The sequence below is a fragment of the Pseudorca crassidens genome, chromosome 9, assembly GCF_039906515.1.
Source record: "Pseudorca crassidens isolate mPseCra1 chromosome 9, mPseCra1.hap1, whole genome shotgun sequence".
NCBI lineage: Eukaryota > Metazoa > Chordata > Mammalia > Artiodactyla > Delphinidae > Pseudorca > Pseudorca crassidens.
Window position 1 is genome coordinate 45455693 of NC_090304.1, and position 22696 is coordinate 45478388.

At 46.0% G+C, this 22696-nt stretch overlaps 2 protein-coding genes across 4 annotated transcripts in view; one reads left to right on the top strand and one right to left on the bottom strand.

Moving 5' to 3' along the window:
• Nucleotides 1-376: 376 nt before the first annotated feature.
• On the bottom strand, nucleotides 377-2693 carry ADM (adrenomedullin). The gene is made up of 4 exons (XM_067749928.1): nucleotides 2529-2693; nucleotides 1974-2092; nucleotides 1672-1821; nucleotides 377-1465 (listed from the first exon to the last, which is right to left on the bottom strand). The coding sequence occupies exons 2-4, from the start codon at nucleotides 2069-2071 to the stop codon at nucleotides 1147-1149; spliced, it is 567 nt and encodes a 188-aa protein (XP_067606029.1). The 5' UTR covers nucleotides 2072-2092; nucleotides 2529-2693; the 3' UTR covers nucleotides 377-1146.
• A 9325-nt stretch (nucleotides 2694-12018) lies between these two features.
• The window catches only part of SBF2 (SET binding factor 2), a 459339-nt gene continuing 448661 nt past the window's right edge, over nucleotides 12019-22696 (top strand). For all 3 annotated transcript variants that reach the window (XM_067749929.1, XM_067749930.1, XM_067749931.1), the window contains exon 1: nucleotides 12019-12210. In XM_067749929.1, coding sequence (XP_067606030.1) covers nucleotides 12156-12210 — 55 coding nt within the window. In that variant the 5' untranslated portion in view covers nucleotides 12019-12155. The remainder of the gene's footprint in view (nucleotides 12211-22696) is intronic.

The window sequence follows — 22696 nt, forward strand, 5'->3', positions numbered from 1 at the left end:
GGTGCGCTTATTGCGCAGGGTTCCGTGAGCAACTCCATAAAATCTGGGACTCTGTTGCGTAATCGGGAGAGTCCATGCTCGCCTCCCCACTAAGGGTTCACCCTACCCCAACCGGCCCGGCCGCCACACGAGGCTGTGACCTGGAGCATCTCCTGGAAGCCCGGACCCGCACGCGAGACACGCTCTCTGCACGTCCCACCAGAGAGCGTTACTCCGACAGCTCAGCCAGCGCGGAGAGCAGCCAGCACGCGCCAGCGCAGCCGTCCTACCTTCCTACGCCAGGCGGCTGGACCCCAAGGCTCCCGGACCCCAGGGCTCCCGAGCGGACCAAGACTGGGGACACCCTCCCTCCCAAGACTCGTGACCCGAGAATGAATCAGCATTGAGACAGTTTATTGGTTTGCTACTTCGCATATCACCCATTTTATGTAAATAGATTATACAGACATGGTGTTTTCTTCTTCCACAAGAGGCAACCAGTCTCTCTTTCACGCATACACGCTCACATTCCACGCAGCACACAACGTTACACCTCTCTGAGACATTCACGTATTAAAATAGAGGGGAGGGGAACAATATAATTGCTTTAAAATGCCCTTAATACAATATATAACGTACAAAAATATCTCTATATTTGAAGTTACAAAAAAAAATCTTGACACAACAAACTTAAATATTGATAATTACCTCTGTATATACAACACACATTGCACTTTTCCTCTCTAGGTTTTGGAAAGTTCAAGTAATAGTGAGGCTTGCGCCCCAGTGGGGTGACACCCCATCAGAAATCAGTTTGTGGGCGGGCACGGCAGTGGCTCAGACCCTTGCCCCTGGGGGTCTCAGCATTTATTTCGCAGTTTCTCCTCTCCATGAGCCTGGCAGAGGACACTCCTTTGGATTCCTCTGCACCACCCTCCCCGCCCGGGGCACCCGGGCCGAATTAGGGTGAAGAGAACACTGCCTCCGAGGTGGACGGGGTCCTGCAAAGCCAGGGCTCGCCGCCGGACGGTACCTCCCGGACTCTCGGTCTCTCAGGGCTGTCTCAGCCCGGGTCCCATAGGCTGAGAGGCTCGGCTAGGGGAAGTCCTCCGTCCCGGGAGGCGCCGGCGGGATTCATGTGCGACTGTTCGCTGCTGCCACAGGCGCCTAAATCCTAAGAAGGGTGGCGAACACTTGATGAGCCCGGGAGGCCGGGGCCCCGCGCGCCTGTGGCTCCTGGGAAGACAGAGTCCGTCCCAGGCCGGCCTCGGGGAGGGAGCGTCGGCGCCGGCGGCCGTAGCCCTGGGGGCTGATCTTGCTCCTGGGGGCGACGCCGTCCTTGTCCTTGTCCGTGAACTGGTAGATCTGGTGCGCCAGTTTCTGCACCGTGCACGTCCCGAAGCGACAGCCAAAGCTCCGCAGGCTCTGGAAGTTGTTCATACTCTGGCGGTAGCGCTTGACTCGGATGCGGGCGGCGTCCGGACTGCTGGAGAAGGGAAGGAAGGCCACATGAGACCCCCATCAAGCAGGTCTTTGGCCCCACCCAGCGGGAACGGAGCCATTCTAAGACCAGAGGGAGCTGCTAACTGCTACCTCCATCTGAACTGCCATACAGCCCCGATGATCCCCAGGGCCAGGGCAACGGAGGAGAGCTCCCCTTGCCCACCCCGCGACGGCGCCCCGCATAGTTACCTTGCCTGGGGGCTGCGAGAGGCGCCCTTCACATCCTGCGGCCGAACGAGAGTCTGGGCAGGCCCTGCCTTCACATCGGCGAGCCCGGTGGGGTAGCTGCTGGACTCGCGAAGTTCTCTTTTTCCGCGACTTAGAGCCCACTTATTCCATCTAAACAACACAAATAGACTCGATTCGCAATCGTCCAGACGAGGTCTTGGCCCATCCCTGCTCCTGTTCACTTCTAACCCCTCGGGGACCAATGGTTAGTTTCCCTTGTCTTGCAGGTACCAGAACTGGGGCAGGCGCTGCCTGCGACTCACTTCTTTCGGAACTCTGCCGCCACGTCGAGCCGTGCGGTGTCCGCGCCTAGGAAGGCGAGCGAGCCCAGATACATGAGGGCGACGGGAACCAGCTTCATCCCAGCGTCGATGCGTAGACCCTGGGGAAGGAGAAAGAGGAGCCGAGCGTGAGCGCCCGGGTGTGCCGCACCGCCGGGCGGGGCACGGAGGCGGGCGGGGGGCCCCGGAGTGGGCAAGCTCAACCCGCGCTCTGCCGGACTCAGACGCTTATCTCCCCGGGGCGCAGAGAGGCGCCAGCGGCATTTGCACCCGCCAGGGGGGTGACAGGCCCCGCAGGGGAGGCCACTGACCCACGCCAGGCTCCCAGAGGTTCCCCGCTCAATTTCTCGGATTGGCTGACGGAGCAGAGGGGACTGGGTCTCTGGAGTTCCAGCTGTGTCCACGAGCTGGGCCCGGGATGTGGGACGCACCCAGCAGAGGACCCTCCAAAGTGGATTGTACCCCTCACCCAGCGCTCCTAGTCTCCGGCCTGGGCAAGCCTCCCCACCTTTAACCCGCCCGGCCCGCGGTGCTTACCTGCTTGAGGGGGTGATCTGCCGAGATCTTTGGAGGATTAAGTCTGAGACGTCGCTCTGGCAGTGGCAAAACCCAGACGTCCAAGCTGCGGTGAGAAACCAGAGATGGTAAGGTTCGACCCGTTCCGCCTAATGTCACCAAGAAACCACTGAGTGGCCGGCTCTCGTTCCTCCGCTTTATAAGAGCTCAGGGGGCGGGGCCTAGGCTGCCCTCGCGCCCTCCCTTTCCTCCCTTGGGCGCGCGCTCTGCAATCGGGAGCGCGCATTGCTTGCCTGCGGGTGTGGGGTTTGGAGGTGAGGTGGGGGGTCCCTCATGCCTAGAGGGCTCAGAGATGAGCTCCAGGAGATTGGTGCAGGAACTGCCTCAGCCCTGACTCACTGGGCACAGAGTTCAGACCTTAAGCCCGGACGAAGCAGAGCCGGTACAACCTCTTGGGGGTCCTTACCTAGGACTTATGCAGCCCAGAGTATAACGTCTTCTGGCACACAACTGCGAGAGCCAGCGCGGGGTATCACGCGGATGACCCGAACTCCAGACCTCTGGAGCTGTGGCCTCGAGTGGACCGCGCCCCGTGCCGGCTCGGCGCCTGACCTGGCCGCGACCCCAGACTTCAGCGCAGCCTCAGGGGCAGAGCACAGAGCACAGCTGAGAGAAGGGGGGCTAGCCGAGACTCCGGGGTTCTGAGGATGGGCTAGTAAGATTTCGCAATAGGGGCAAGGCTCGGAAAGGCTGATGTGAGAATTGGGATTTAGAAGGGGGGACTTACCTGAAGTTTCAGAATTTGCATGCCTATTTGGAAATAAAGGAATAACCAAAATTAGGACGAAGAATACAGTTTCATTTTTTTTCCCTTTTAATCCAAGTATGCCTTATAAGGTTACAACCTGAGAGTTTGCCTGGCTGCCCTTGGAGCCTTCATTCACCCCTTGTAAACGTGAGGATACTGCCAGGGAAGCACACTAATGCTTCACTTATGTTAATCCCTTTACAAAGCATGGCCACATTCTGATCTCCTTTGATCTTCACACCTACCTTGAGTTAGACAAGGAAGGTAACATCAACTTTCTACCTGGTGAAATGAGAAAACTAAAGTTCAGAGGGGTAAGCATTTGCCCAAAGTCACACCAAAGGTGGTAAACAGTAGTGTCCCAGCTCGGCCCCGCAAACATGCACGGCCGACTGGACTGGGGCGCCGCGTGGATTTTTCTAGGCTAGTACCATCATCTTGTCAAGGGAGAGAGGAGAGTCCTAGCCCCCGCCCAAGGATTTATGCCTTTTCATGATGAATCACCCCCAAGCACGTTTGTCACCGTTTATGCTCTTCCATCACTGCTTCTTGACTTCACTTTCTTACTTAACTTCGGGAGGCCAAACTAGGGAGGGAACTTAACCCCGCGGGGCTCCCTACTTCTTGCAGGAGGGCCTCTGGTATCCTATCACCCACTTCCCTGGATGCAGGTCCTGAAGCCGAGGGCCTAGACTGAGAGGCGGAGGGCGCGCGGGACCATTGGAACTCTGTGGTGCAGCTTCTTCTCTCACCCTACGGCAATTCTCTTTGTGAACCTGGGCAAGTTACACACCCCACCCTCTGGTTTCCCCATTTAAAACTTGCTCCCAGCGGATCTCTAAGCTTCCTACCTGCTCTGCCACACTGGTTCTGAGACCCAGTGCACAGGACCTTGCCTGCCCTGGGCCGCGCACTGCTGGCTCAGCCGCCTTTTCACTCCCAGGACTGACCGGTGGACATTGCACCTGGGAAGGAATGGCCGCGCCGAAGTTATTTATTCTGAGGACTCTTCTCCGAGGGAGTCACCTGAGCGGACCCGAGTTCCAGCTGAGGGTGGGGGACAGATTCCTGGCTCGGGCTCGGGGTTGGGCTGGGAACGCCGAGGGTCGGAGGAGTGCAGCGCAGCGCACTGGCTGGGTTCGGGCCGCCTGTCTGGCTTCAGGGCAGTTGCCGCAGTAGACCGGATCTGGCGGCTAGTCTGCCCGCACCGCAGACAGCAGGTATTACTGAGTGCCTGCTCTGTTTCCAGGAGCCTCCCCAGCCTAACTATTCTGTTTTGCTCGCTCGTCTCCCATTTCTCAATGCTTCCTTTCAGTTCGTCCCCTACGAGTCACGCTCTTCGCAGCGACCCTGTCCAGGACCGGCTGTCTTGTCAGTCTTGTCTGAGGATGCGACCTACTCGTCGCCAGCTTCCAGCTGGGTCCGCGCCAAGACAGGTTTTTACTTTCATTTCCCCGGCTTGCGCCTCTGGCTGCCGGGGAGGTCAAGGACAGCTGGGCGCCGGCCCACAGCCAGGGAAGGTCCCGTGGTCTGGACTCGTTCCTTCCAGTTCCCACCAGCCCTGGGGGGTTTGGTCTGCAGAGGACTCTTCAGCTGTACCTCGTGGCCTCCCGGCTGTGGCCTTTAGGAGAGCCCTGGTTCCAGGAGAAAGGGAGGGTGGAGGGGATGGGGGAAGGGACCGGGGACGGAGCTCTTGGTGCAGACTTCGCTTTGAGCTGCTGGAGGCTTCAAAAAGCAAACCCAAGCCAGAAGTGGAGACTCCGCCGGGCTCCAGTGCCTACGCCAGCAGCATAGCGGCAGTGCCGGGGATTCCCACCTGAGAGCCTTGGCACAATGATATCAGCCCAGGTGTGCCTTATAGCTCTGGCACGTAGAGGTCTGACGCTTGAAAACTCCGTCAATTCTTTAAGCCCTGTGTTGGCAGCTCAGGGTTTTGCTAGAGCACCCGTATCTTCGAAAGCCTGTGTGTGTGTGTATGTGTGTGTGTGTGTGTGTGTGTGTGTGTGTGTGTGTGTGTTTGCTTGGGTCGGCGACAAGGGCCGGAAGGTTCCCCAAAGTGTCATGGAGTATAAGTCGAAAAAAAGATATAAAGTTTTCCAAATGTTGGCATCTATTTTTTTCCCTTGGAACCTGAGGTTCGTTTACTTTAACAAAAGGGGGAAAAATCACTAGAATGCATTCACGGTTAAACGTCGGACATAGAAGGAAACAACTTAAGGACGTCTGCTTCTGGCGATTTGTAAACGTGGAGTTTCATCCATTCAAGTTGCAGCGATTGTAGATTCACACAGAGTACAAGGAAGGAAGGAAGGAAGGAAGTGAAGGAAGAAACATCTTTAAAATCTCACTGGCAAGACAAGTGAAAGAAGCAGAAGAAAAGAAATTTTGGTTGATGAAGATCCACTTCTTTTGTGCCCAAGAATTTTCAAAAAATAACCCCCCAAAGCACTGTAATAATTGTGCGTATTCTGACATCATATATACAGACATACAAATATGCTGAAGCCTTGTTGTATAATGGTGTCTCAACTTCTTCACATTCCAACTGAATTATTTTTAGGCCCTAAATCCAAGCCTTATTCTTAGTAATGTAAGGAGTTTTAAAAAAATTTGGTGGTGGTTTCTCAGTTAACACTGTGGACACAATCCCTAAAGCCAGTGTGACCACACTCAGGTCATGAAGAAAAGAAATGAGAAACAATAAATAATATTAAAAAGAATAACTAAACTTGAATAGCTAAGTGCATTGCATAATTATCTCTGATGCCTCTTTTTTCAAACAGGAAATTTTACAATGCATTTATTGTTCATATAGTTCAAAATGCCTCGGCTAAGCTGAGGGCTTGTTTACCAAGTCCATTTGAAAACAAGTTTCAAGAAGCATCCGGGAGTCATAACACCAAGTGGTTTAGAGAAAGGAGCCAATCAGCTACTCAGATTTAGTCACAGGAAAAAGTAAAGCAGGATACAAAGCTCAGGGCACTTTTTTTTTTTTTTGAATCTCTGACTTCTCTAAACTAATAAGATATAGATCCTTTCCAGAGAAATGCACATGTACATAAACCAATTTAAGTATAAAATAAGCATACGATTTCAGGAGATTGACCAAGTAAAGAATGCTGGCACAGAGTAAAAAGCACTGTTTCTATAGCATTAATTTCTGTCTTGGAGTGGTAGAGGCAGGGAGGGCAGTTAACCTCTCTCTTTCTAGGGCATAGAATTTTCCAGAGCATCAGCACAAAGAAAAGTCAAGCTTTTGCTGCCTCATTTCTGTGCTCTTGCACAAAACATATGGACAGAAATAATCAGTCCTTGAATGTGATAAAGAAGACAAACCTCCCTGAAGCTTAGGGAATATAAGTTGCTATAGGACAGATGAAAGAGAACACAGAGAAGATGGTTAACATATAGAAGCTTCTTATACTAACAGCTATAACAGAATGAGGTGAAATGACTTAAAGAGAAATTTACTACTGATGGCACAATGAATGGCATTAATAAATGGAGTATAAAAGAGATGATTCGGGGCTTCCCTGGTGGCGCAGTGGTTGAGTCTGCCTGCGGATGCAGGGGACACGGGTTCGTGCCCCGGTCTGGGAGGATCCCACATGCCGCGGAGCGTGTGGGCCCGTGAGCCATGGCCGCTGGGCCTGCGCGTCCAGAGCCTGTGCTCCGCAACAGGAGAGGCCGCAACGGTGAGAGTCCCGCGTACAGGGGAAAAAAAAAAAAGAGATGATTCGATCATTTAGAGTTATCCCTAGCCAATGAGAATGGTGTTAACGAGAGCAACCATCATGCTACCTGCCTCCAGGTGGGGATACTGTATTATCAGATTAGAACTGTAGGAATGAGGCAGTTCTAATGTATGGGCCTACATGAGTTGAATGTTCATTCATTCCTTCAATAAACATTTACCAAGTATGCATTATATGCCTAACTCTGTGTTAAATGCTGGGCATACAATAATCAACAATGAAAAAAAAAATAATCAACAATGTAAGCATCATTCTTGCCCTCAATGAGCTTACAGCATGGTAGGGTAGCCAAATATAAACAAATCCTCATAGGAATAAATACATGATTACAAACTGTGGTAAGTGTTCTGAAGGAAAAGCAAGATTAGGGGGACCTAATGTTCCAAATATAAGGAAAAGCATAGACAAATGCTTAGAGATGAGAAAGAGCTTGGAACACTAGGGAAGAAAAAAGGAGGCCAGTGTGGTTGAAATGTATTGAGTGAGGGAGAAGAGAAGCATGAAATGAGATTAAGGAGGTCATCAAGGTTAGAGTAAATAGGACCCTTTGAGATATGATGAAGATTTTGCACTTTATTCATAGCGATTTGGGAAGCTTGACAGGTTTGAAGACTGGAGAGACATGATCTGATACACATTTATTTAAAAGATCCATTGTGGCCATTGAACGTGATGACTGGATTAGGGAGGAGCAAGAAGGGGAGCAGTGCAGTGGTGGTGCCCTGGAGCAGCGGTCCCCAACCCCCGGGGCCATGGACCAGTACCTGTCCGTGGCCTGTTAGGAACCCGGCCACACAGCAGGAGGTGAGCATGCAAGCCACAGAATCTTCATCTGTATTTACCGCCACTCCCCATCTCTTGCTTTACTGCCTGAGCTCCACCTCCTGTCAGCATTATCTTGAGTTGTATAATTATTTCATTATATATTACAGCATAATAATAATACTAGAAATAAAGTGCACAATAAATATAATGCGCTTGACTCATCCCCAAACCATCCCCCCCACCCTCGTCCGTGGAAAAATTCTCTTCCACAAAGCCGGTCCCTGGTGCCAAAAGGGTTGGGGACCACTGCCCTGGAGAGATTGGAGAGGGCCTAGTCCCACCATAATCTCAATTAATCCACCACACACACACACACACACACACACACTCCACTCTAAACTTCACCAACAGAGCTGGCTTCATGGACGTGCACCCTGTTCGGTCACACAGGACCCCACACTTTGTTTAATGCTCTGCTTGTTGCTGTTTTGAAATTCTTAATAATTTTTGAACAGAGAGGACCCTTTATTTTCATTTTGCTTTGGCCTCTGCACATAACATAGCCAGTCCCACTCACCAGATAGACATGCAATCTAAGTAAAAACAGTCTGCAACCTCTCACAGCACCTATCTACACTGCTAATGTCAGGGATAGTTTACGTGACTGTCAGGATTCAATTATTCATATAATCACACATATGAAAGCATCTGTAGGACAATTTCTATTAGCCATCTCTGAAGCCTCCTTCCCGCACCCTAAACAGACACCCAAGGTAGAAACAGTGTGTTTCCTCTACAGATTTACTTTGAAGACAGGGTTCATAATCCACTTACTGTCCTGAAGTTTTACCTACAGGGAAAGTCTGGGATCACCATTGAAGCAGGGAAACCAGTTAGGAAGCTCTTGCAATAGTCAAGGTGGAAGGTGATAGTGGCTCAGACTAGTGAGGTGGCAGTGAGGCGGGGAGAGAAGCTTACATATTTGGGAAGTAGGATCAATAGAACTGAGTGAGGAATGTGGGGCTGAGAGAGAGGCAGGTGTCAAGGGTAGCAATCATTCAGTTTCTTACTTGGGCAACCGAGTGGATGGAGATGTGGCAATGGATCAGGGAATTTTCTACCACAGCTGCTTAGTCTCCTTTTTTACTTGTTGGTAGAGATTGTTTGAAGAGGCCCCAGCCCTGCCTGCAGATGTTTGGTCAAGTCGAACTCTCATATTGCCTCTTTGAACTGTAGTGGCTAACCACAGGAAGCACTTGAAATGACTGTACAGATCAACCACTTACTCCACGACAGCCAAATGTAGGAGCAGTAGGTTGATAATTCTTGCTGACTAGTAATCAGCTCCTTTTTGACTTCTAAAGCATAAAGGAAAGGCATCTGCTATGTACACACCATCACTGTGTTGCATAGTCTTCCTCCCTCCATGCCACCCTTCAGTAAAACCAATCTGAGTTTGCTTTACCCCTCACTCTTTGGTGAGAGGTGATGGTGGTTATCTCAGGGGATGGTCTGGCCTTCAGCCAACCTCAGTAATCAGGCTGCCTTGTCAGGGCTTATCAGTTTCAGCAGACTGGCAGCTGTTGGCTGAGAAACAAAGCACAGTTCCAGTGTATGCTAAATATGTTCACATGTGTATTCAAATACATGATGCCTTTATATACATATACCTGGGGTATGTCAAAATCCCTATGCTACAAAACACCCATTTGCAAATGGTCTGGCAGCCTACCTATGACCTAACAGGTGAAACATGTCTAAATGCAAACAGCACTTGATTCGAGGCTTGAAAACAGCTAATCTTTGATTAAAAAAAAAAAAATTAAACCAACACTTGTGAATGAAATAAAAGCACATTTTAAAAGTAAAATGTGACATCCTATGTCATGTCATATATAAAACTCAACACAAAATGGGTCAATGGCCTAAAACAAGAGTAAACTATGAAACTCTTAGAGGAAAACATAGGAGTAAATCTTCCCTTCCAAGAAGTGATCTTGGATTTGGCAATGGATTGCAATGGAAGCCAGGCAATATGACACCAAAGCACAGGAAACAAAAGAAAAAATAGATAAATTTGACTTCATATGGTATAATACGTACAATGGAATATTATTCAGCGATGAAAAAGAATGAAGTACTGATACATGCTACAACATGGATGAACCTCGAAAACATTATACTAAATGAAAGAACCCAGACACAAAAGGTCACATATTGTATGATTGTATTTATATCAAATATCCATACTAGGTAAATCCATAGAGACAGAAAGCAAATTTGTAGTTGTCAGAGGCTGGGGGAGGGGAAAATGGGAGTGACTGCTTTACGGGTGTGGGCTTTTCTTTTGGGTGATGAAAATATTTCGGAACAAGATAGACGGGGTAGTTGCACAACATTGTGAATGTACTAAATACCACTGAATTGTACACTTTAAAATGGTTCATTTTATGATGTGTACATTTCACCTTAAAAAAAGTGAAATGGGGAAGGAACATGATAGCTGCCTTAAAAATCAGAAAGGCTATCATACAAAGATAGATTTTATTTTTTCTGGGTATTTCCATGGAGCAAAACTGGGGGAAGTTACAGAAAAACTCTGACATAACAAGGAAGAACTTTCTAACAATAGGGTTGTTAAACAGTGGAATGGGCTAGTTCCCAAGGAAGTTAAATTAGGCTTTTACTAAAAGTGATCAAGTTGGATGATGAGCTTTCAGGGAATTTATAGAGAGGATTCTTACTTGAGGTGTGACTGAAGCATTTTAGGTTTAATTGTTTTCAAGATCAATCTGTTATCTTCCCTCTACCTCTGCAACTAGGCTGATTCAGTTTGACCATGTGCAATTTGCAAATGAACTCCTTGAGTTACAGTATTCCTTCCTGGCAGTTTCAGTTCTAGAGCAGCCCAACCCTCCCAATCTCTGGGTGAAAAAAGCACCACACAGAAAGAGGAAATGATCAATGAGAGTAAACTTCCAGTAGCTGAGACACCAAATCTCTGAACTCACAGTTCAGAGTTCGAGCAGCTTCCTGCTGGTAGTTGGGGGAAATTGTATGCATTCACTCATTAAACATACTCGTTAAGCATTTAAGACACTTTGCTAAGAGCTCTTATATGTAAATGAAGGGTTAAATCATCAATTGATAATGAGTAGTGACAAGCAACCAGGAAGATAATCATATTTGCAAATCATGGAGATTCCCACAACTTCAGTCTACCACTTGTAATACATCCTGCTACTAAAACTTCAGGAGATGCTAACAGAGGACAAAGCAAGCTCATCTGGATGGATGCCTCACTTGCCAAATTCGGAACGATCAATAAGAGCTGCAGTAAAAAGAAAGCGATCTAGATAATTCCTAGATTGGATGATGAAATCCACTAATTCATTTTAATTGCATTGTTTGAACAGGGAAGTTGGAAGTTCCCGCTCCTGCTGCAAGAGCCCTGGGACCGCTGCAAGGGGCGAAACCCTAGGCGAGAAGGGCTCCCTTGGGAGAGACAAGCCTCCTCCCTCGGATTCTGTTGTTCCGGGCAGTTCAGGAGGATCCCGGGGATGCCGCGTTCTTCGGAGGAATCCAGCCTCCCCAGGCGCTCCGGGGGAAGCCCAGGCCAACCCCCTCCAGCCCACCCAGCACTAAAGCACGAGGCGCCTCTGAGGATTGAGCAAAACCCTCTTCCTCCTCCGCCTACTCGGTGGCATGTTCCTAAAATTCCCATCTGCACAACATAAACAGGAAACGTGCAGCAAAAGCCCTGGCGGTGCAAATTCCATGCTTCCAGTCGAGGGCGGGAGAATCTCGTCTTGGGAGGGGGAGGGGGAGGGGAAGCAGCAAACTTTCCAGGGGACCCCTCAGCCATCCCTGTCTCTTCTTCCCAGACCCAGAAAGAAAGAGTGGAGAAGGCGGAAGGAAAGACACCCTGCTTTAGGAAAAATAGGGGAGTGGGAGGTGGGCCGCGGAGGAGCAGCCAGGCCTCAAAGTGAACCACCCCAAGCAGCTGCGGTGGCGGCGTGTGGTGGCAATACGCCCGGCAGCCCACTCCCCAAACCAGCTGTCCTAGCGGCGCCAAGAGGGTGGGGGTGGGCTCTCCGCCGGGGGGTCAGGTCAACCAGCCAGCGCGGGTGGGGGCGGGGGAGGAGCGGACGCTAAGCGCGGCGCAGGCGCAGAGCGCGCCTCGGTTGTCAAACATGGCTGAAGTGCCGCCGCTGCCGCTACTGCTGCTGCAGGGAAAATGCTGAGCCCTCCCGGAGCGGGTGGGCGGCGGCGGCGAAGGCGGCAACGGGCACCCGCTTCCCCGGCGCGGCGGCGGCGGCCATGGCCCGGCTGGCCGACTACTTCATCGTAGTAGGCTACGACCACGAGAAGCCAGGTAAGGGTGTGGGACGGGCGCCGCCCCCGGGCCTCCCCGCCCCCGCCCCCCGGCTGCCGTCCAGTGGGCTCCTCGGGGCCGGGCGTCGCGGCCTGGAGGCGGGGAGGGCCGGGCTGGGCCCCGGCTGAGCGGCGCTCGGCGTCCGGCCTTCTTGGCCCCGCTGAGCCTCGCGGTGGGCGTGAGGGACCGGCACGAGGGGAGGGGGAGGAGGAGATCGCGTCCTCCGGGCCCGGGGCGGCCCAGCTGGGGCGAGTCTGGGTGCTGCGACCCTCGCTCTGGAGGGGGCTGGGTACCAGGGGCAGCGCCCCGGTGCCGGCGGGATTGGGCCAGGACCGCAGGGCTGGTAGGGCGGGAGCCAACTGTGCTAAGTTCCTCGGGGATAAACTTCTGCCCAGCATCCTGAGTGAGTAGCGAGTGACGCAGGGGGCTGTCCTCTCCGAAAGGAAGTGCTGAGAGTCCTGTGCTCCCTCACCCCTGAGCTGGTGGGGGCCTGTCTGGTCACCGCGCCAGTGGACGCGTGGTACCGAGGAAGGGGAAAGGATCCTTAAACTTCTAAACATTTCTAGGAAATGCTCCTCGTTCTTTCAGAACAAATGTGACGGTTATTTCAGAATGAGTCTGAACACTATTTTTTTTGTTGTTAACATCTTTATTGGAGTATAATTGCTTTACAGTGTTGTGTTAGTTTCTGCTGTACAACAGAGTGAATCAGCTATACGTATACATATATCCCCATATCCCCTCCCTCTTGAGCCTCCCTCCTACGCTCCCTATCCCACCCCTCTAGGTGGTCACAAAGCCCCGAGCTGATCTCCCTGTGCTACGCAGCAGCTTCCAACTAGCTATAGCTGTTTTACATTTGGTAGTGTATGTTTGTTAATGCTACTCTCTCACTTCGTCCCAACTCCGCCCCCCCCCAAGTCGTGAACACTGTCTTTTTAGGTAAGGACCGTTAGCAGACCTCTGAAGGTGATCTTGTTTCACTTTAATGTGTGTTTTAATTCTTTTCATTTGTCACAAAATTTTCCTCATAAGGAACAATCTGGCAAATGCATTGCATTTTAATTTAATTGAGGGATTTCCACAACTGAAGAGAATTCAGGGTTTATGCCCGTTTATTTTTGTATTTGTATTCTTTTGTATTACTGTATAGCTACACATAATGTAATAACTTGAGCTGGGGAAGCACGTCTATTTCAGGGTAATTCTGGTCGCACATTTGCAAGGAATTTTCGATCTCAGCTAGACAGTCCCTTCATTTTTCAGAGGAGATGCTGAGATTGTGTTTTGCTGATGGTTACAGCCATTTGTAGCATCAGAATACCATTGTTCTACCCACTATTGGTCTACTGCCCCTTTCACTATTCCTCTCCTGATAAGTTCCTTTAGCGGGGACCTTTTATATTCTTTAGTCCTTCATCACTCTTGACCTGACTGAGGTTAACAAAAGAAGGGCTTGGGCTATATTTAAAGTATTTTCTGGCTCCAAAATTTTATTTGTTATTTCCTAGTAATTTTGCATAATCTGTCTCTTTCTTATTACCAAGATTAACAATATGGAGAATCACAGTTTGTTTTTAACATTATTTCATTTTTAGCGACATTGGGGTTTTTCCCCCCTCACCTTTTAAAAAAATTTGAAACAATCACAAACTTGCAGAAAAGTATGGTACAAAGAACTCTTTACTCCCTGAACCATTTGAGAGGAAGCTGCTGACCTGATGTCCTTCCTTATCACCCCAGAATGCTTTAGTGTGTATTTTCTACAAACAAGGTTATTCCCCTACATAATCACAGTATAATCATCAAAATCAGGAAATTAACACTGGCATAGTACTCCATCTAGTTCTCACGTTTTGTTGATTATACCATTAATCTCTTTACTGGCAAAAGGATCCGGTTCAGAATTATGTATTGCATTTATTTGTCACAGGCCCATCTCATCAGAGGTGAGGCAAGCTCTTGGATGGCTTTTGAGCTCAGCTGAGGAATCTTACTGATACTCAGGTGTTTGCTGCTTGCGTACTTATTCTCGATGGCGTTGAATTTCATTTTCATTTACTTTCAATACATTTTTGGCCATGTGCTGCATGACTTCTTCAATCTGAAACAATTCCTTCATCTTTTGATTTTCATAACCTTGACCCTAATGAAGATTATAGGGTCGTTATTTTGTAGAATACCTCTCATTTGGGATTATCTGTTCTCTTATGATTAGATACATACAGGTTATGTATTTGGGCAGGAATATCACAGAAGTGGTGCTCATTGCATCCTATCTGGTGTACAATTTCAGTTTGTCCTATTATTGGTGATTTTCACTTTGATTCCTTGATTACTTTGATTATAAGCAATGTCTGCTAGGGTTCTTCACTCTAAAGTTAATATTTAATAGTTAATTAATAAATGGTTTTTGTGAGGACTTCTTTGGAACTATGTGTCTTGTTCCTCATCAGACTTGTATTCCTTTATGCATTTATATCTATGGATACATGGTTTTCTGTTTTTTTGCTGAGTAATATTGTTACTGTTTATTTAGTTGTTCAAATTATTCCTCTTTTGGCCAACGAGAGCCCATTCAAGCTGGCTTCTGTGTCTTTATGACGTGTCCCCACCATTCTTTGAGTATGTCTTTACTTTTTGGTATAAGAAGATGTTCTGGGCTTATCTTGTACTGTCCCTCCTTTAGTCCTGGAATCAGCCATTTCTCTGGGGAGACCTGGATCCTTTTAATGGAGAATGGTATTTAGAAGCTAAGATCTCAGTGCTGTGTGTTTATTGCTGTTGTATTGTTACTGCTCTCAGGCTTTCTTAATGGACCGAGCCGGGGAATATATGTATGTGTACACACACACATATTTATGTCTATGTTTATTTGTTTATCCATATATATTGAAAACCGTGAGTTCCCACCAGTACCACTGATTTCACTTCAACACTCCAGGGTCCAGTCTAGTTTTTTCCTTTTTTATATTTGTAATATTCTTATCTGACAGTGAGAAATCTGGCTTCCGTTATCCTTAATATATTTACTTCTTTGTTCAGTCTCCCTGTATTTAACCAATCTTTCATCTTTGCTACCACCCTCTCCTCTCCTGGATGCCTTCCTCTCTCTGCTGGGCTCAGATTCTTCATTCTTTCTCTCCCAGCCCCCTGTCCCTGTCAGGACCTAACAGCCCATACCAGGATGCCCCAATACAGGGACACCCTTTTCAACCTGCCCTGGCTTCGGCTCCCCATGTCAGCTTCCCCACTGTTTGTGAATATACTTCTCACTCCCCTTAGGTTCTGCTTCCATGTGGAGCACGACGTCGTCCTCATTCCGTGCTCACCCAGTGCCCCATGCCAGGTTGCCCCTCTGCTTTGACAACCTCCTTGCAGTGCTTGGACTCTGACTAAACTCATTTGGCCGTTCCTCCCCACATAGAGTACCTCCTTGGTTCACTTGGGCTCTGACAACCCTCACCCCACCCCAGGGCTATAATGACCACTCTCTATCCCACAGTAGGGAAAGGGAAGATTATTTTTTTAAGTACCATAATCCAGAAGCTTTTATAAATTGTAGAATCTTGATAGTGAGATTTATTCTTTTTTTTTTTAACTTGGGATAATTTTTCTTTTCTTTTTTTTTTACATCTTTATTGGAGTATAATTGCTTTACAATGGTGTGTTAGTTTCTGCTTTATAACAAAGTGAATCAGTTATACATATGTTCCCATATCTCTTCCCTCTTGTGTCTCCCTTCCTCCCTCCCACCCTCCCTAGGATAATTTTTCTTTAGTCATGTTTGTTGAAGTATAATTTACATGCAATAAAATTCACCTTTTTAACTAAACAGTTCAATGAGTTTTGACGGATGTACACATAAGTGTAGCCACTACCGCAATCAAGATATAGATAGAGAACACTTCTCTCCTAAAAGCTCTTCTGTGCCCCTTTGCAGTCAATTCCCTCCCTAGCCTCTGGCAATCGCTGATCTATTTTCTGTCCTTGCGTTTTTGTCTTTTCTAGAATGTCTTCTAAATGGAATTGTATAGTTTTTTATGTCTGGCTTTTTTCACTTAGAAAAATATGTTTGAGACTTATCCATCTTGTATGTATTGTCAGTTCCTTTTTATTGCTGAATATAATACAATTTGTTTATCCGTTCACCAGTTGGTGGACTTTTGAGTTTCTGGTTTTGGGCTATTATGAACAAAGTTATTCTAAACATTTGCAGACAGATCTTTGGCTGTTCATATGGTTTCATTTCTCTTGGGTAGATACTTAGGAGAAGAATTGCTGGGTCATATGATCAGTGTCTGTTTAACTTTATGTGAAACCACCAAACTGTGTTCCAAACTGGCCATGCCATTTTGCATACTTACCAGCAATGTAAGAGAGTTCCAGTTAGTCTTTTAAATTTTATTTATATTATTAAAAAAAATTTAACCATTCTAGTGGACATGTAGTGGTATCTTATTGTGGTTTCAATTTGAATTTTCCTGGTGGCTAATGATGTTGAGCACCTTTTCATGTGCCTATTGCATTGGAATATTTTTGTAAAGAGGCTGAGCAAATTTTTACCCTTTTTTATTGGATTGTTGTTTGGCTTCTTTTTAAAATTAATATATAGTTGATTTACAATGTGTTAGTTTCTGCTATACAGCAAAGTGATTCAGTTATACATATATACTTTTTTTTTTTTTTTTGCTGTACGCGGGCCTCTCAGTGTTGTGGCCTCTCCCGGTGCGGAGCACAGGCTCTGGACGCGCAGGCTCAGCCGCTCCGCAGCTTGTGGGATCTTCCCGGACCGGGGCACGAACCTGTGTCCCCTGCATCAGCAGGTGGACTCTCAACCACTGCGCCACCAGGGAAGCCCTATACTTTCTTTTTTTATATTCTTTTTCATTATGGTTTATCTCCCTGTGCTATACAGTAGGACCTTGTTGTTTATCCATTCTATATGTAATAGTTTGCATTTGTTGGCTTCTTATTATTGAATTTTTAAGTTCTAGATACAAGTTTTTTTTTTTAACATCTTTATTGGGGTATAATTGCTTTACAATGGTGTGTTAGTTTCTGCTTTATAACAAAGTGAATCAGTTATACATATACATATGTTCCCATATCTCTTCCCTCTTGCGTCTCCCTCCCTCCCACCCTCCCTATCCCACCCCTCTAGGTGGTCACAAAGCACCGAGCTGATCTCCCTGTGCTATGCGGCTGCTTCCCACTAGCTATCTATTTTACGTTTGGTAGTGTATATATGTCTATGCCACTCTCTCGCTTTGTCACAGCTTACCCTTCCCCCTCCCCATATCCTCAAGTCCACTCTCTAGTAGGTCTGTGTCTTTATTCCTCTCTTACCCCTAGAGATACAAGTCTTTATCAGGTGTTTTGCAAATATTTTCTTCCAATCTGTGGCTTGCCCTTTCATTTTCTTAACAATAGCTTTTGAAAAGTAGGCGTTTTAATTTGAATCACTTTTTAGGCATTAGAATAGTTTTGTGTATCTTGAGTTGTATCCTTTGAATAGTCCTTTTTATGTAAAACTCTCTGTAAAAATTTACTGGGAGAGGGCTTCCCTGGTGGCGCAGTTGTTAAGAGTCCACCTGCCAGTGCAGGGGACACAGGTTCGAGCCCTGGTCTGGGAATATCCCACATGCCGCAGAGCAACTAAGCCCACGCGCCAAAACTACTGAGCTTGTGCTCTAGAGCCCGTGAGCCACGACTACGGAAGTCTGCGCGCCTAGAGCCCATGCTCTGCAGCAAGAGAAGCCACCACAATGAGAAGCCCGTGCACTGCAACAAAGAGTAGCCCTTGCTCGCCGCAGCTAGAGGAAGCCTGGGCGCAGCAATGAAGACCCCATACAGCCAAAAATAAATATATAAATAAATTAAAAAAAAACTTTAATTAAAAAAAAAACTTACTGGGAGAAAATCCACCAAATCTATGTACTTGTTTGAATTGTAAGTAAAGGATAAACCTAATTGAGTCTGCAAACCTTTTTTATAAAGCTTTCTTCAGGAGTTAGTATGATTTTGTTACCTACATCTCTCTAAAAGCTAATCATACTATGATAATATGATACTGAAATGTTCTGTGTTTAATTCCAGAATGTTCCTGGAATTATGTGTTCAACATACTAAACTATTTTTGTTCCTAAAGTATCTTTTCAATTAATAATACTTTTTAGTTGATTTTTTTCATATTTCTATTTTAAAGTTGAGTTGAAAGAAAAAAACCTTGTCTTTTGAAAAATTACTTTTACAAACTGGAAAAAATAGTTAATACATGCTATTTGAATTATATGCAAAGAAGAGTGCTTGACACATAGTAGATGTTTAATAAAGATGTATTGAATGAATACCCAGTTGCTGCACATATGGAAAATACAAAAAACTATAAGGAAGGTGAGGGATGGGTGTAGTTATGAAAGGGTAACAGGAGGGATTTTGTGGTAGTAGAACTGTTTTGTATCTTGACTGGGTGATGGATACATAAGCCTACATATGAACTGCATAGAACTAAATACACACAAACACAAATGAGTACACAAATGAGTAAAACTGGGGGAATCTGAACAAGAAAGTACATTGTATTAATGTCAATATCCTAGTGTTGATATTGTTCTATAATTTTGTAAGATGTTATCATTGAGGGAAACTGGGTACAGAGAAATGGGATTTCTGTATTCTTTCTTTCTTTAAATAATTAATTAATTTATTTTATTTTTGGCTGCGGGTCTTCGTTGCTGCATGCGGACTTTCCCTAGTTGTGGCAAGCAGGGGCTCCTCTTCATTGTGGTGTGCGGGCTTCTCATTGTGGTGGCTTCTCTTGTTGCGGAGCACCGGCTCTAGGCGTGCGGGCTTCTGTAGTTGTGGCTCGCAGGCTCTAGAGTGCAGGCTCAGTAGTTGTGGCACACGGGCTTAGTTGCTCCGTGGCATGTGGGATTATCTCGGACCAGGGCTTGAACTTGTGTCCCCTGCATTGGCAGGCGGGTTCTTAACCACTGCGCCACCAGGGAAGCCCTGTATTATTTCTTATAGTTGTCTTAAAATAAAAGTTTAATTTAAAAAAAGCTATAAGGAAGATAAAAAGACACCCAGGGTAGCCTTTTTTTCCCCTTAACATCAATGACATAGGAAAAGGTTATTCTATTAAATTCCAGAAAAACATAATCTTCAGTGGCAAAATTATTACATCTTGTGGGTATATTAATAATGGGTATTATAATGGGTATAATAATGACTTCATTTACTTTATTATTGGATATTTAACTTGTTTCCAATTTTGTGCTCTTCTGAATACTACAGTAAGTCCCCTGCATATGAACGAATTCTGTTCTGAGAGCACGTTCATAAGTCCAATTTGTTTGTAAGTCAAACAAAGTTAGCCTAGGTACCCAACTAACACAATTGGCTATATAATACTGTACTGTAATAGGTTTATAATACTTTTCACACAAATAATACATAAAAAACAAACACAAAAAATAAAACTTTTTTTTTTTTTTTTTGCGGTACGCAGGCCTCTCACTGTTGTGGCCTCTCCCATTGCAGAGCACAGGCTACAGACGCGCAGGCTCAGCGGCCATGGCTCATGGGCCCAGCCGCTCTGCGGCACGTGGGATCTTCCCGGACTGGGGCACGAACCCGTGTCCCCTGCATCGGCAGGTGGACTCTCAACCACTGTGCCACCAGGGAAGCCCATAAAACATTTTTAATCTTACAGTACAGTACCTTGAAAAGTACAGTAGTACAGTACAACAGCTGGCATACAGGGGCTGGCATCGAGTGAACAGGCAAGAGGAGTTACTGACTGGAGGAGGGAGAGGAGGTGGGAGATGGTAGAGCTGAAGGATCGTCAGCTATAGGAGATGGAGGGCAAGCTGCAGTTTCACTCACGCCTGACGTTGATGGCACAGGTTCTGGTTCCTTGCTGGATTCAATTCTATCTACCCTCTTGAAAAAATGATCCAGTGATGTCTGGGTAGTAGCTCTTTTTTTCTCATCATAGATGACATGGCAGCACTGGATTACATTCTGAACAACTGCTGCAACCTTCATGTTCCGTTTTACGTTTGGGTCCTGTGCCTCAAAAACTAACAGTGCCTCCTCAAATAAAGAAAATCTCCTTGCCATTTCCTGTGTTTGTGAATCTCTTCAGTTCTTCACCTACTTCCTCTTTCCCTTGTCGCTCCACTGTCTCAATTATTTTCACTTTTGTTTCCATCGTTACTGCTTGGCATTTCTTAGCAGTACCAGTTACATCACCGCTGCTTTTACCCTTTCTTCCGGACATCCTGGGCTTGAAATAAAGATACTGTACTACTGTATTCTATACAGTACTGTATAGTAAAGTACACAAACGCACAACCACTCGTAGAAGATGCACGCGCTTGACAATGTACGCCAGACGCGTGAACTAACTTGCCTGATTGGACATGCGAACGCCTGTTCGTATCTTTGAAAGTTTGCAACTTGAAGGTTCGTATGTAGGGGAGTTACTGTACTGTCATGCTGAGGAGAACATAGCTTGAAAATCACTGATTTTTATGACAGTCTGATTTTGATAATTTGAAATTAAGAGTTTATTTTCCTGACTTTGCATATGTACTGTGGCACAATAATTAGCAAATTTCATTTGTTTCTAGTAGGTGAAGTTACTTAGCCAACTGTCTTTATTTTTCTTATAGTTTTTACTTTCTCGTACTTTGAGATTTATGCAAGAAAAATTGTTAATGACCACATGGGTTAATTCCCTTATATGCCTTTACTTTTTTCTTTTTGTTTTCTTTTGCTGTCCGTTAATACACTTAGAATTTAATCCATTTATTTAGATGGTATTTAACCTGGAATGAAGTATTATAATCATTTGAGGTTCTTGCATTCTTTCATATCAACCTGCTTAAGTATATTAGAGAAAGCATTTGAAATATTTTATTTAAGCAGTATAAGTGAGATAAGGTAAAAGGTAAATTTATGCATAATACCTGAGGTGTCATAGTCTGAGACATTTAAAAAATTGATAATTGTTTATTATTGAACCATTGTAATTCATAGCCTGGATCCCCTCCCTTCCCCCATTCTGTATTGAAGTAGTTGGGATTTCTTGGTTGCTGTTTGTTGCCAGTTGTCAAGAACCGTTTGGGATTCATTGATTTGACAAGTATTTATTGCTTTCCAGGCATTGTGCTAATTGCTGGAACAAAAATAAATGAGTAAGGAGTAAGATTCTATCCCTAACTTAGTCATTAATGGAGACAGTCTTGAAATAAATAGTGATAAATGAAGATGATGTGTCCACTTTACTGAGGGAGAGAGAAGGCTTCTTATGAAAGGTGATGTTTAAACCAGGGTATGCAGGATGAATATGCATTTGCCAGGTAGAAAAAAAGGGTAGAGGAGGCTATAGGCAGAGAGAAAAACATGTAAATGTGTGAAATGGATTGTTTCAGGAATGGAGAGAAGTATAGTGTAAATGGGAATTGAGGTAAGCTTTGGTGCTGGAGTAGGTTGGGGTCAGATTGTGAAAAGCTTTGTGTACTAGGCTATGGAATTTATAGCTTTCACTCTGTAGACCGTGGAGTCTGTTGAAAAGTGGGGATTCTTGAAAATCAAGAAACATCTTAGAAATGTGACTCAAATAGCAATGGACTGGAGGGAGAAAGAACAGTGTGAAAAAACTCAGGAGCTTTTACAGTGGGAATAGAAAGGAACGTATGGATTCTAGAGAAATTTTAAAGCTCATATTAGCAAAATTTAGTAGTGAGTGGATGTGAAGGGTAAAGGAGAAAGAGTAGTTGAGGGTAACAGTTTCTAGCTTGGGTAAGTGAGTGGGTGATGATGCTGTGAATGCAAATGGAGAATTTAGGGGAAGAAATGAATTTGGATGAGGGAAAGTAATGCTGAGGTTAGTTTTGATATGTTGAATTAAATGTGCCTGCCTATAACCAAGGTAGAGATGTCATTTAAGTGTTCAGATGTATGGATCAGGAGGTTAGGAGAGAAGTGAAGATTAGAGATATAGTTTGGCAATTACCAGTAGCCAGCTGATTGTCAGAAATAAAGAAAAAAATGAGATTGTTTAGGGAATGTGTATAGAGTGAAAAGAGGAGTGGCCTAAGAATTGAACCCAGGGAAAATTCGATATTTAAGAGGTAGATAGAGAAGTAGCAGCCAGGAAACTGGATGGGAGTGGTTAGAGGTATTGCAAGAGAACCAAGATAGAGTGGTATCATGGAAACGCTGAGTGTGGAGAATTTTGAGGATGAGGAAATGATGAATAAATGTGAAATACTCTGAAGATGTCATGTATAATGAGGACTAAAAATAATATCTTTGTCTGGGCTGCTGTAACAAATTATCATAGACTAAGGGGCTTAAACAACAAAAATTTATTTCTTACAGTTCTGGAGGCTGGGAAATCCAAGATCAAGGCACAGGCGGGTTCGGATTCAGGGTCTCGTGAGAGCTCGCTTCCTGGCTCATAGATGGCCAT